Here is a 14,724-nt window from a genome sequence, read left to right on the forward strand (position 1 = left end):
AAAGGGATGCGGTGGTCAAGGCCCGCTGTTTTGCCCGCGTCGAGCCGTCCCACAAGTCCAAGATTGTGGAGTATCTGCAGTCCTATGACGAGATCACAGCTATGGTCAGAAGACAGAAGAAACACATGACTTGTATTTTTCTCGCTGCAGAATGTTAGGAAACGTCACATTATGATTCTTCCTACTTATCAGACCGGCGACGGAGTGAACGACGCCCCTGCCCTCAAGAAGGCTGAAATCGGTATCGCCATGGGCTCTGGCACGGCTGTGGCAAAGACAGCCTCCGAGATGGTGCTGGCCGACGACAACTTTGCCACCATTGTGGCCGCGGTGGAGGAAGGGCGAGCCATCTACAACAACATGAAGCAGTTCATCCGATACCTTATCTCCTCTAATGTGGGCGAAGTCGTCTGGTGAGCGGAGCTTCTGTCCGAGCATCAACTGTGCACACGATTGTTGTCCTCTAATTGTATCCACATTTGTTTTTTTTTATGTAGCATCTTTCTGACGGCGGCTCTCGGCTTCCCCGAAGCTCTCATTCCAGTCCAGCTGCTATGGGTCAACTTGGTGACTGATGGGCTGCCCGCCACCGCTTTGGGCTTCAACCCGCCGGACTTGGACATCATGAACAAGCCTCCTCGCAACGCTCGCGAGCCCCTCATCTCCGGATGGCTCTTCTTCAGATACCTAGCCATCGGATGTAAGTCAGTTTGGACTTCGAAACAGCAGCACCTGCTGAGGCGTGATATGTTCAAGCGTAGTTTGGTAGTGATCGCTCTTGTTCAAGTGATGTGTTTACATATTTTCTGACTGCAGCAGATACGTTATGTCCCGTGTGTATGATAGCATGCTGTTTTATGTAGGTTATGTGGGTGCTGCCACCGTGGGTGCTGCTGCCTGGTGGTTTGTTGCTGCCGAAGACGGACCAAGGATCACCTTTTACCAACTGGTATAAAATAGGAGCCTCACTGTCATGTCACCAAGCGTTCAACACCGACATGCAACAATATGTGCTGACTTGCCATTTTTATTGTTGTTGCTTACAGAGCCACTTCCTGCAGTGTGGTCCAGAGAATCCAGACTACCAGGGTCTGGACTGCAAGGTGTTTGAGTCTCCTTACCCGATGACCATGGCCTTGTCAGTGCTGGTTACCATTGAGATGTGCAACGCTCTAAACAGGTGTGCTGTTTGCCCTTGGCCACTGCTACTGCTTTTAAAGTGCTCAAATGAGGCGCAAGGTTCCTCCGAGAAGGCAGAAATGCACAGATCAGCGTTTTGTTGCCGCTCACTGGCAATTAAAGCAGCATTATCATAAATCTGCCTCATTAACTCCCTTGCTCCCATACTGGCACAGAATGAACCAGTTGGAGATTGTAATAATAATAAATGGCTGGCTTTTGTATTAACAGCGTATCAGAGAACCAGTCGCTGCTGCGCATGCCTCCCTGGGAGAACGTGTGGCTGCTGGGGGCCATCTGTCTCTCCATGTCCCTCCACTTCCTCATCCTTTATGTGGAGCCTCTTCCGGTAAGAAACTGGGAATGTAAATGTCGTCCCACTTGTCACTTGAATGCTTTAGAGAACAGGTTTTACAAAATGTGGCACGGTGAATCCTTCTGTGAGAATTTATTTTGGTTCGGCCCGCCATCCTCCTGGAAGAAATAAATCATTGAGAGGTTCTGCTCTTAAAAGAACTAGAAATCATTTTGCCTTAGATTTTCTTATGCTGCCATGCAATCCCTGTCTTTTTACATAGCATAAAGCATAGCATAAAATGTTTAGATACTCACCACTAAGGAATGATAGAACAGAAGGTGAGTCTTGGTGTAGCCTTTAGCCTGGTCATCACGCTTGCACTAGCTTGGCTCTCTCCAAGCTGTGCCAGATTGTTGAAGACTGTTGAACCTCGTGCTTTTTTGCCAGACTAGCATCTCAAAGCACATACCTTTGGTGCCTTCAAGGACCGCTGAATAAAGTGTGAACTCTTAATGCTCGATGAAAAAAAAAACCTTACCAGTGAACCGCAACAACATAAACATGTCAGAGTTGTGGGCTTTCTAACAGTAGTCTATGTTTATGTAATGATAAATTCCATATCTGCAGATTTGCAAGGCAGTAAATGCTAAATCATCAATTTGCGGGGATTCACTGTATAGCTGTCCCTCGCCACTTTGCGGTTTCACTCTCACATCGCTGTTTCATGGTTAAATACGACCTTTTTAGTAAAAAAAAAAAAACCAATAGCCATATTTTAGCAAATTTTACTTTTTTATTGGCACAAGCATAAAAATGGTTAAATCTGTAAATATAAAATGAAAAATGCAAATAATTAAATGCAAATTAAAATGCAAATATAAGGCATTCACAAAACTCATGTAAAGATGTGATAGGTAGTAATCTGCACTGGTCCTTAGTTGTCAGTAATGTTGCATTAATGAGACGGTAGCCAAAGTAGGCTGTTCAAAACAATTAAAAATGAAAATTAACTATCCCAATGCAATTGTGTGAGTCTGTTAGTACTATATCTCTACTGTATGTTCTCTGTAGGAGTATAAAGGTGACTATAGAGGTGTTATTTCATGTCTGGAGGGTTGTAACAATGTTGAGTGTATTTAGAAGATCGTTTTTTTTTCCCCTATTCTCTTAACTACGGAAATACTCCATTGATGTATAACTAATCCTATTTGGTGGAAATTCACTTATGGTGAAGTTTGGAACCAAATGAACTGATACATGACTGGTTACTGTAATTGTATTGCATTTGTGTGTACCATTTATTGATTTGACTTTTCCCTGCCAGATCATCTTCCAGATCACCCCCCTGAACCTGACCCAGTGGCTGGTGGTGCTCAAGATCTCCCTCCCAGTCATTTTGCTGGACGAGATACTGAAATTTGCGGCCAGGAACTACCTGGAGCCCGGTAAAGAGCTGGAGGAGAAGTCGGCCAGCTCCAAAGGCTGCTGCCTGGCTGCATGCATGGAGGGAATCTCCTGGCCCTTCATGGCCATCACCCTCCCTCTGGTCCTCTGGATCTACAGCACCGACACTAACATGGCCGACATGTTCTGGTCCTGACTGACTTGAGCACAACTTTTTTTTTTTTTCCTCCCCCTCCCAACATCACAGCCATCACTCCCCACGTTTGCTCCCCACCACCTGCCCCCTCTATGCCCCGCCTCCCATGTGCGCAGCTTGTGTGTGTTGTGTGTAGGTGTGCTTCGCGTGCGTGCGTGTGTGTGTGTGAGGAGCGTCTATGAAACATGAAGCGCAACAGTACCCTAAATTGTTGGCTATCGATCACTCGCATAGATTTGATTTGACTTTTTACTTTTAACATTAATATAAATTCACACTTTTTTTAAGCTTGGTGATGTAGTTTAGAGGATTTTGAGACTCGTGTCAATAGTTATTATTTCGCCTACCCCCCCATATCAAAACAAAGAAGGGGACACCAGAAAATTGTTGATCTGTACAGAGATTGAACACTATTTCAATATTTTATGCTTTTTTTTTATGGCTTTGTAAATTTGTTGGACCAGCGTGGCTTAGACGTGTACCGCCTTGATTTACCCCCCCCCATCCCCCCTAATATTTACCGTTCTTCATTTCTTCATATTTACTGTGTCTTCAGAGGACAAGCGACGTGCGGCAACCAAGAACAGGAGGCTAGGAGGGGGTTTGGGAGCGAATGTTAGAATCAGTTCTTCTCAACTGGTAGGTTGGGGGTCTTTGCCTGGGCAAACAGTTGTATGGGGAAAAATTTTGAAAAAACATACCAGTCATGTGAGGACCCGGAGTTTGTGGGTCTAGTCTGTGCCGTGGGGGTCCTGCAGGCATAACCAGTTGAGAAGCGCTGGCTTGGATAAGAAAGAAATAATATTCCAGAAAACACAACTCTGCATGACCAAGCATGAACTGTATGTGGTTGCTCATTTCTAATTTAATTGTGTGCCCCCCTCCCCCTTTACCCCCAAATGTTATAATCCAGATTCACCTTTTTTTTTTTTTACTGCTATGATTTGAAAAGTTTTTTTTCACTGGGAAGAGCACAGCTACCTCAATGTGATAACAAATGTTTTCGTTTTGTGCTCATCTCTATGGTAACATTGGAGGTGTGCCGGTGCCACCCCACACCCTCCGGGTTTGCTTGTGCAGAAAAATGGAACAAACTCTTCATTCCCCTCTAACGTTTTATTTTTTTAATCATGTTTTTGCGTGTTTTGTTTTTTGTGTGACGTTCATTAACTTAGTTTGCAAAAGTAGTCAAAGATGTTAACCGTCTCGATGGCGCTTGATTCAAAGGACGTTAATAAGGAAACTACGACTCACAAATGACTTTGGATTTCAAACGAATACCCCTCCATTCTTGTCTTTTTTTACGTTTAAGGAAACAAAAATACACTCACGAACCCTTTGAATCAAAGTGTTTTCTGTCATTCTTGAATTAAGGCTCGACTCCTAATATTTTGTGTGTTGCTGGATGAGCATTAATTACGTGGGGAAGACGCCATCTTTAAAGCATGTTTAGGGGATAAGTAGCCCGGATGTTAGCATGTTGTTTGTACCACTTGACATTTGTTGCTTTTTGTTTCCTCCAATGCCTTCCATTGGCTACCCTGTCACTAGCGTGAGTATTTTTCCTTCTTTGAAGCACTTTGAATCTAATTTGATTAAACGGAAAGTTATTTTACTATTCGTAACCCATTAAGTGTTTGCTAAGATGGTGTGTGCCGCCCCCTATTGGTGTGGATGATAAATGACAGTTCCTACTGTTGTGTGTAATGAACATAAGTGCTTACATTGGGAATGCCACCGTGTGCGTCACATTCACTCCCCCCACACTTTTAATAATATTTGTGGTGATTGAATGCAATTTGGCATGGTATTCTAATGTTGTATTTCTTTGTTGCAGGTTGGCTCTCCTAACAATCTTCACACATTTTAAGGAGCGGATGGAGTCATACCACCATCTGGCATGTACACACACACACACACACACACACACCCCTCACACCCACCAAGTGTATGTGTGTAAATATGTAAGTGTGCAGAGATACACATGATTTCTTTATAGGAAAGAGACCAAATACAGGAACTCCGTTTTAGTGTGCAGGGATGTTCTTGAACGTTCCTCCTTCCTTGCATGTCTTATTTTATTTTTTGTTACATCCAAGGTATACTTTGGATGTGTAGAGAATCGTAATTACTAAACACCGGGTTGCATTTTGTGTCCAGACATCATGCATGCCTCGCAGCTGTATGTGAGCTTTTGCGGTTTGTAATTCTACAATATTCTAATGTATAAGAATACTCGAGGTTTTACGACAAACTTTTTGGAGCTCACTGTTTTTTCTTACTGTACTGTTTGCACAACGTTAGGACACCAGAAATGACTCACGATGACCGCGCGCTACTTGTTTTCTGCATTCCTGTTTTGTTTCTTGTCTTGTGGTTTTATTCAGTTAAGGACATTCCTGCAATACATTATCCTGTTTTCTTACCGATTTTGGTTTTTATGATCTTGTATGTTTGGCTGTAAAACTGTGATATAATAATAATAATAATAAGGGGGTGATGTGGGTAAACAAAAACATGTATATTAATCATCTGTAAAATAAATGAGACTATCATTATTTAATTCTGATGATTGTAGTTACATTAGAGATTGTGGTTTTAGGTAAATAAAATAAATCATCAAGTTTTCTGAGTTTTTTTTATGTGTATGGGTTTTTAAAGATGGTGGTTTTGGTAACAGGACAGGAGGACTTTTTCATTACTGTCAATAGTATTACTATTGCAACTGTATTTTTTTTATATTAAATAAAATGGCGGTAATGCTGGGTGAAAAAATATACAAGAAAAAATATAAATATAAGAATGATATAGTTGGCACAATTACATACAAAAAAAATTACAAATAAGATTTCACACGGCCTGTGATTGGCTGGCGACCAGTCCAGGGTGTACCCCGCCTCTCGCTCAAAGACAGCTGGGATAGGCTCCAGCACCCTCCGCGACCCTCGTGAGGAAAAAGCGGTAGAAAATGAATGAATGAATGAATGAATTTCCTACGCTAAAGCGGAAAAAAAGAGTTTATTTGACCCACTGGCGGTCATAACATTTGGCCGCTAGATGGTAGCGTTGAGTTATATATATACCAAGAAAAAAGCCTAACGTCATTTTCGCTCCAACTGCGAAATAAACACGTTTTGTGTGTTATCGGAAGTAATACTACGTTTTTTTTATTGTAAAGTATTATATTATGGAATTTCACGAACACACTATACCTCCATTTAGTGAATTTCACAATCACGTGACGATGCGGGGGTAAAGGGGTGCACTGTCTCTTTAAGCAGCAGGCTGCATGTCATGGCCCCTCCCACTCCTGCAGCCTCCACTCACTCACTCACTCACTCTTCCCTGGTGTGAGATGGGAAAGCTCACAGCCGCTCCATCACGGCCCAGCAAGCAATCTTCAACCGGAAAATGGAATAAAAATCACCACCGTGCCGATAAAAATGGAGCGAGAAGCACATCCGACGACTCCCACATGATCGACGCCTCACTTCGCTCAACATGTCCGGTGCTGCGCTCGCTTGTGTTGCGTCCTTGTGAGTCCATTCTGTACAAAGGAGCATCCATAAGCACCTGAGATTGCTGCCGAATTACCGAGAAGGAGTGAGGGGACCGGTCGGTGCCAACAAGTCCGGATCTACTCGAACACAACACCGGCAAATCGAGAGGAGGTGTATATTTTAGACGTTTTTCTACCTGGTGTCGTTTTCACATTCGCTAAAAGTGACCTGTACTGGAATAATGCATGCGGGAAACGACAGCTTTTTTTCGTCCATTATGATCGGGGTCGACAAAAGGATGTTTTGTTGCGACTGTGCAACCCACGGCAAGTGTGTGTCATCCATTAGTGCTCCTGAGCAGGTCCTCTGAAGGCCTCCTGTAAACACACTCTCTGCTTTGTTGTCCAGATAAGACTCTGTTGGCCTGAGACAAATAAGACATAAATATGGTGGAGCCGGTGGGATTCATTGAGGCGTGGAAGGCTCAGTTCCCAGAGTCGGAGCCCCCCAGGATGGAGCTGAGGTCCGTGGGGGGTATCGAACAGGAGCTGGAGCGATGCAAGGCATCCATCAGGCGGCTAGAGCAGGAGGTGAACAAGGAGCGCTTCCGCATGATCTACCTGCAGACCCTCCTGGCCAAGGAGAGGAAGAGCTACGACAAGCAGCGCTGGGGCTTCCGGAAGACGCCGCTCAATGAAGGGGTGGACCCCGCCGCCTCTCAGGGGGCAGAGTCCCAGCAGCCGCACATGCAGGAGACCGGAGGGGTGGGTTGCGGCATCGGGGGCGGGTACCCTACCGTTGGAGACAGAAGTCGCTACCAGCCCCACGGTGATGGAACAGGCAGATCCAAACCTAGACCCCCGCCGGCGAGGAAGTCGGCCTCCCACGGCGATGGTCTGGAGTCGGCCTTCGAGGTGCCTCCGCAAGCCGAGTCTACCTCCTGCGACAACCTGGACGGCCTCTCGCCCTCCAAGCAAAGAGGGGGCATCTCCGTGTCCCCAAGAAGGCCGACTCTCCCGCCCCCGGACAAGGAGCTGCCTTGCGACCCCAACGACAAGCTGGGCATGGGGCTCGGCGTGGCCGCCCTGAGGTCCAACTTTGAACGAATCAAGCGTGCCAACTCTCATTCTGTGGGCGATAAAGGTCAAGAAAAGCAGAAGCTGCCACCGCCTCCTTTCTACACCAACATGGAGTTCCACCACGACCGGGGCCTGGTCCGGGTCAACGACCGCGAGGTCTCTGACAAGATCAGCTCCTTGGGGACTCAGGCCATGCAGATGGAGAGGAAGAGATCCCTGCACTCCCTCCCGGGGAATCTCGCCACCGTGGCGGGGGAGCTCCGTGCCAGGCCTGTGTATCGGGGGCGGTCCACCGAGAGCACCTGTGGGTATGACGCCGAGTATGAAGACGGAGACCCCAATCAGAGAACTAGATCCAATGGCGGTAAACCTCCGCCACCGCCTTGGCAACCCTCTGACTTCCAGGCCTACTCCAGCGTCTACGTCGGCGGGGTCATGATGGGCGAGGGCGGCGTCTGCGGGGATGGGCGAGTCCAAATGAGAGACCACAGCGGAGGCGCAGCTGACGACCACCTCCTCACGTGGCCCCGTCGCTCATACTCCCCGGGTAGCTTCGAGGACGTCGGCGGGGGCGGCGGCTACACGCCGGACTGCAGCTCCAACGAGAACCTGACGTCCAGCGAGGAGGACTTCTCGTCGGGGCAGTCCAGCCACGTGTCGCCCAGCCCCACCACCGCCTTCCGCAGACCCTTCCGCGAGAAGAGCCGCTCGCCGTCGCAGAACTCCCAGAACTCGCAGCACTCATTTGACAGCAGCAGCCCGCCGACGCCGCAGTCGCAGAAGCGCCACCACCGACAGCAGGGCGGCCACGTGGTCATGTCCGAGGCCACCATCGTCAGTGTGCGCAAGACGGGGCAAATATGGCCGCCGGCTGTGCACCACGACCTCATGCCCCATCACGGCAGAGCGTCGCATGACAACAGTTACCATGGAGACCACCTGGGTGAGTGACCGCCTGTCCTCCAGATAGTACAGCTGTGTTCAGGTGTTGGCCTTGTTCAGGAGACGGCTCTCCTGGAATGAGAACAACGCAGTCGGTCTGTGTTGAAGCACGTGAGGTCTGAGGATGCTCATCTAATCAAGAGGTGTCTGTCTTGGCGAGAGGAAGCCATTCTCCAGCTTTTCCACTCAAGGAGCGCATCCGTGTTTATGTCAGTTGACACATTTTACTCCCAGTGGAGTCCGACTTCAACTGCAGTCTGAGCGGCTTAGATGGGCAGAATTTAGCTATAGCAAAATGTTCTAGACACAATTTAGTGTAAGACAGTTTGGAGAAGTTGGTCAACGCAGAAACAGTCAGCGTGTGACTGAGAAATGGCAACAATGTGGCGAGTATAATCCTGTAGCATCCACAGCACCAGGCTAAGCAAACATTAGCGTTCATGCTAATTTTTTATTTTTATTTATCATGTTTATTTTTGGCATTTCCAGCAGTCTACTTTTTTTTAAAATTTTTTTCAAACAACATAAATGGTAATCCGTGCAGAAATATGCCATTTTACATTTCTATAACATAACTACACTTTGCAACATTTTGCTTTATTTTATATTTTTATATTTTTATATTTTTATATTTTTATATTTTTATATTTTTATATTTTTATATTTTTATATTTTTATATTTTTATATTTTTATATTTTTATATATATGCTTTATTTTATTTTAGAAATAATATAAATACAATAATTTCTGTTAAATGATATACGTATATAGTTAAATACTAATAGATAGTTAAATACTATAGATATTAAAAAATTAAATAATTACATAAAAATAATATAAAATAATGATATAATAAAAATAAAAGTGGCGATATGTGTTTTGTATCAGACGAAAACATATTCTACAAATGTTCACAAAACTTCAAACAAATCATAAATCATGCTGTTTTTTGTTTTGTTTTTTTACCGTTAGCCAAAAATACTCAAATAATTTACGTTGAAATTTCTAAGAAATATTTAAAGTTTTGCTTTGCTAATTATTTTTGATATGCAACATAACATATAGCATTTTAGCCAAAGCATTTTTGTTGTTTATTTTGAATAAAAACTCTTATTTTCCCCTGTAATATTATCACTTTATTCTCTTTAAATTCTGTCTTTATTATTTACAGGCTACAAACTTTTTACGTAATATTTCTTTTTGTAAAACTACTGCCGGTTGTTAAATTTTTGCAGTTTTTTTTTTTGGTAAATTATATTTTTAGAGCTACAAAAAGTAGTTTAGTTTCATTCTTCATCGTGCGGATCTCACTGGAAGCTAAGCTAAGCTAGTTCTATTTGATGTTACTGTTCAGCCTTGGCAGCAAAAGCACACTCAAGGCCTTCCTATTGTATTATTATGATTATGATTATTGAATATGGTAAGCTCATTGCCCAAATTTCCTCTCTGTGTTTCTATAATTCATTCCAATGTATACCCACGGTGGTATCACACATAATGTTTTTGTTTTTTTTGCTGTAGTTTTTGCCTCCCCCTGGGAGAATGTAATGATGTAACGGGCAAGGTAGCCCAGCAGCTCACATCCTGCACGGAACATTTAAATGATGACTTCCCTTTTTATTGGAGACAAAACCTGTTCCTCACTATTAAGATAGGATGAGCACTTCTTTCCACCACAATGAGCCCTGCAGGGGACATCCATGGACGATGGCGTGGGTGGGGGAGTAAGAGTGGGCTGGGTTTGGTATTTAGCCTGATCATCTAAGACGGGGGTGTTAAAAAAAAAAATTAAAGGATACAACGGCAAGAAAAAAGTGCATCTCAGCTTTGTGATGTGCTGTAAGCAAAAAAGCCGAGTGTTGCTATCAACGTCACTTTTTTTGTGATGGCTCAAAACGCTCAGTTTCAGAGTGCATCGTAAAACTGTTCCTTTGTGATGTCACAGAGGGGCAGGTCACGTCCAGCTTCTGAGCTTTCTGACAAAGTGTGTCAGACAATGAGTGCTCCTCCTGGGCCTTACGAAGTTAGTGGCAAGCCCACACGTCTGGCTTCGCTTGACCTCCACGGCTCAGGGGTCTCCAGCCAGTAGATCGTGAGCTGCTAGTGGCTCCTAAACACTTTTTAAATTAGCTCTCTAAAGACTTTATTCATTTATTATCAACTCCTATACCCACTATATTAGAAAAGTGAGGTTCGTTTGTAGTTAGGAAGCACTTTAGACGTGTGACCAATCACAGCATAGTGGGCGGGACGTGGGTGGAATAAATTAAAACAGACCTTAGGTGCAGATTCTGGAAGATCTAGAAAGTTTTCTTTCTAGGTTATTGTGTGTCGCTTCTCTATAGGAGTCCACAACTCAAAAATGAGCATAATTTATTTATAGTTATTATAATTTATTTTGTAAAATTACTGCTGATATTAAAATTTTTGTTAAATTCTATTTTTACAATGTGCTATATAATAATAATAATAATAAAAACTGCTGTGTTTGCACTGTTAGCATGACTTTTCCAACATGACGATACAGAGCTTACGGTAAGCCACCTGTGGCGTGTCTCTCCAGATGACCCGGATTACGCTGCACCGCGTCAGCACCGTGCTTCTTTTGCCGTTGCACGCCTTTCAAAACCACTCGGAAGGACAACTCGGCTGCCCGCTAATGTTTTGTCGTCGCTCAATCAATAAAATATCTTGGAAAATGTACTATTATTAAGAATTATGGGTATTTTTTTTTAGTACACAGGCTCAATCAAAGTACCAACAGAAACACACATAAGTATTCAGACCTATCCATCATTTGTAGAAAGTAGAACCGCGACTCTAATGTGATGTTTTCCCCACAGGAAAACCATTTAGTCCGTTCCAGGGTCAAACCATCGTACTTAATTGGGAACTTCAACCTGGTATCAGTGATGTGACACATGTCTTGTCTTCTGGATTAGTATTGGCGGACAGGGGGTAGGGCGCTCCAAGCAAAAGCAGTCTAGTCATGCTGACATGTAGATTTTAATCCCCCCCCACCGGACCCCCCCACGCCTTTTGTCTGGGAATTACAAAACTAATTCCGATTACCATTAGCCTTTCCCTTCTCTGCGTGTACACTTACACACCACGCTAATGCCTTGCCCTATTTATTTATCTCACACGGGATTATCACCCGTGTAGCTAGCTAGCTAGCTAGCTAGATAGCTAGATAACAGTAACAACCACCGCCGCATGAAGACGGCGAGTGAGGTTCACCAAATGGTCAGATTTGGTCCAGTGGAAAAGAAATGTCGGTTGTTAGGTGTGCCGCATTCCAAATGAGGTAAAGGGCGGAGCTTAGCACTCCTCTGTGTGTTGATTGGTGGACAAAAAAATTAGATTTTTGCTGTAAAATGTTTGGTAATTGTTTTTAAAAACATTGACAACACACCATGTTATTTATTAGGAAAATATTTCAAATACAGACAAATATAAAACAAATATATACAATATTAAATTGTTTTCTAAAAATACTGAAAATAACAATTGATTTACTGTCTTATGAAATATATTAAAAATAAATACAAATAATATATGAAATCCATATAAAATTCTATTTGTAGAAGAAATATTAAAAGTAAAATAAATTGATTAGTAAAAAATAACTGAAGAGAAAAACTGTTAATGTAATTCAAAATATATGAGTTAATTGATAATTGTTTATAAATAAAAAATGCACTTTTGCCATTTTTGTCATCTTTTTGCCATTCAATCAAAAAATATTGATTGTAAAAATATTTAACATAATACAATACATGCAAACAATATTAAAATGTTCAAAAATACAAATATTAAATATAAAAGTAATAAATTAGGTAATATAAAATGAAAATTGAAAAAAATTAAACGTAGCAAAAAATGTATCAAATTCATATATTTATTTATTTATTTATTATTCATTTTATTTATTTAATGTTACGTATTAAATAAAGTTTTTGTCAATTTAATGTAATTTACGCAATTCAGTCAATCAAAAAAGTGTGATAAAAATAAATATTTATGCACTCAATATAGAATTATATATACAGTACAATATACACACACAATAAGTATTAAAGCCATTAAAAGAAGGTAATACAAAATATAATTATAGTTCATTTAAAAGAATTGGTCAGTTAAATAAATAACAAATCTAAAAAAAAGAAAAAAACATCATTTTGCAATTGCACCGAAAACTGTTAAAGTGTTATCCAAGAGGAGACTGAGGGCAGCAGCAGAGAACTGCAGCAAAACGGAGACAAAACCTCTTTTTACACCTATGGTCTTTGAATGCACCATGATACATGATGAGATATTTCATGTATGTTCTTCAAGCATACATTCCTTGAATTGTGGCAGCTTACATTTAGCATCTTGAATGCACAAACTGTGTCTAAGCACCCCACACCCCCCACCTCCAAACAACCAACCCCCCCACCCCCGGAGGTGTACTGGCCAGGTGTCTATTGTCAGAGTCGTGTCCACACTGTTGTGTTGCTATTGTGTTGCGTGTTTGCTGTTTGCAGCTGGACGTGTTTGCTGAATAAATAGCACAGGCTAACGGTGGCGGTTGTCTGGATAATGTCGGGGTGGGGGCTGGTGGGGGCTGGTGGGGGCTGGTGGGGCGGTGACCAAAGCCCTTCCAAAACAACACAAATGCACCGCTAAAAGTGACACTTTATATATACGTACTGGATATGTACATCTTTGGTATTGAATGCTAAAGGCCAGTCTGCCATGGAGTGTTAGCTTGTATAGCTTAGCACTTTAGCGCTTTATGGACTTTTGACATATTCTACGCGGTAACACAGATGCAATATATCACATCCAACAACGTGACATAACGGAGCAGGAGAGGTGGACACAAAAAGTTAGCAACACTAGCAGAGCTACGTGAGCTAGCGCGCTAACATTGCATTGCATTGACATTCTAACAGCTAGGTTAGCCTATTTGCGGAACAAAAACAACACGATGAAACGTATGGCCCACCCACATCTCATGCATAGTTGGAAGCGCTGCTTTTAAGATGTGTAGCGAAGCCTGCTTTTTTTATACGTACCTGAGGTTTTTCCTTCTTGAATCGTGATAGCTGCTACCTCCAAAGCGAGTAATGGAGATGTTAGATCTCCACGAGGGGAGCTTTAAAAATGTGCCAAAGTGCTTCTACTGTTTAACGATGGCATCAGCTTGACCCTGTTACTGACTGTTTCCACTTCCATGATTTCCTATGGGAGCAGCAGCTAGCTTCCCCGCCTGCCTTTAATGGCAAAGAGACGTCATGTGACGTTTCCTCGTCTGTCGGTGCACCAACGGAGCTTTTCTGGCACACACGATAGACAGCGTTTGATACTCGCACACCGACTGCTGAGGGGCCAAGCGGCTTCAAGGTGTAAACAACAACAGCGACCATGTTTGTGTGTATGCGTGTGTGTTTGTTACGCAACTGGAGAGATCTTCCCGTCTGGGATTCTCTTGACCAGCCGAGCGAAAGACGGAAGCTCACAAACAACACGTGAGGGTCCGACGCGATGCAACCTCGTCATCGTCAGGGGTCACATTTTGGACCAGGGGCTATTTGCAGCTGCAGGACATTTGACAAATAGAATTGAACAAAAAAAAACAGAATAAAGTCAAAATATATATATCATTCATAAGTAAATATCATGAGAAAAATATTTCTGTAATATTAGGAGGAAAAGTAGCATCATTTTGGTAGCATAAAGTTGAAATATTAAAGAAACACTTTAATAAAAAGTTGTAATGTGAAAAAAAGCACAATATTATGAGAATAAAGTAAAAATATTATGGAAATAAATTTGAAATATGAAATATAGAAGTGAGTTGAAATAGTAATTTTATGGGAATATTTCTGTAATATTAGGACAAGTAGCATAATTTTTGTAGCATAATGTTGAAATATTAAAGAAACACTTAATAATAAAAAGTTGTAATATGAAAAAAAGCACAATATTATTAGAATAAAGTCAAAATATTAAGAGAAAAAAGACAAATATCATCACAAAAATATTTCTGTAATAGTAAGAAGAAAAGTAGCAACATATGTGTATCATAAAGTTGAAATATTAAAGAAACACTTAATAATAAAAAGTTGTAATATGGA

The 14,724-nt window shown here is 42.4% G+C and overlaps 2 protein-coding genes across 3 annotated transcripts in view; both read left to right on the forward strand.

Annotated features, from left to right (window-relative positions):
- The window catches only part of LOC131106982 (sarcoplasmic/endoplasmic reticulum calcium ATPase 2), a 21,710-nt gene extending 16,016 nt beyond the window's left edge, over positions 1 to 5,694 (forward strand). The window contains exons 17-24 of one of the 2 annotated variants that reach the window (XM_058056590.2): positions 1 to 104; positions 193 to 413; positions 498 to 700; positions 864 to 949; positions 1,047 to 1,180; positions 1,411 to 1,528; positions 2,802 to 2,922; positions 4,915 to 5,694. The exon at positions 1 to 104 is cut by the window's left edge and continues 108 nt beyond it. In XM_058056590.2, coding sequence (XP_057912573.1) covers positions 1 to 104; positions 193 to 413; positions 498 to 700; positions 864 to 949; positions 1,047 to 1,180; positions 1,411 to 1,528; positions 2,802 to 2,922; positions 4,915 to 4,928 — 1,001 coding nt within the window. In that variant the 3' untranslated portion in view covers positions 4,929 to 5,694. Of the gene's footprint in view, positions 105 to 192; positions 414 to 497; positions 701 to 863; positions 950 to 1,046; positions 1,181 to 1,410; positions 1,529 to 2,801; positions 4,402 to 4,914 lie in introns of those variants that run through there. The other variant, XM_058056589.2, reaches the window with a different exon arrangement.
- A 711-nt stretch (positions 5,695 to 6,405) lies between these two features.
- The window catches only part of LOC131106980 (breakpoint cluster region protein-like), a 99,065-nt gene continuing 90,746 nt past the window's right edge, over positions 6,406 to 14,724 (forward strand). Inside the window, exon 1 of the mRNA XM_058056585.2 lies at positions 6,406 to 8,599. Coding sequence (XP_057912568.2) covers positions 7,024 to 8,599 — 1,576 coding nt within the window. The 5' untranslated portion in view covers positions 6,406 to 7,023. The remainder of the gene's footprint in view (positions 8,600 to 14,724) is intronic.

Source organism: Doryrhamphus excisus, linkage group LG19 (assembly GCF_037039965.1).
Source record: "Doryrhamphus excisus strain RoL-2023G ecotype Guam linkage group LG19, RoL_Dexc_Guam_v1.1, whole genome shotgun sequence".
Lineage (NCBI taxonomy): Eukaryota > Metazoa > Chordata > Actinopteri > Syngnathiformes > Syngnathidae > Doryrhamphus > Doryrhamphus excisus.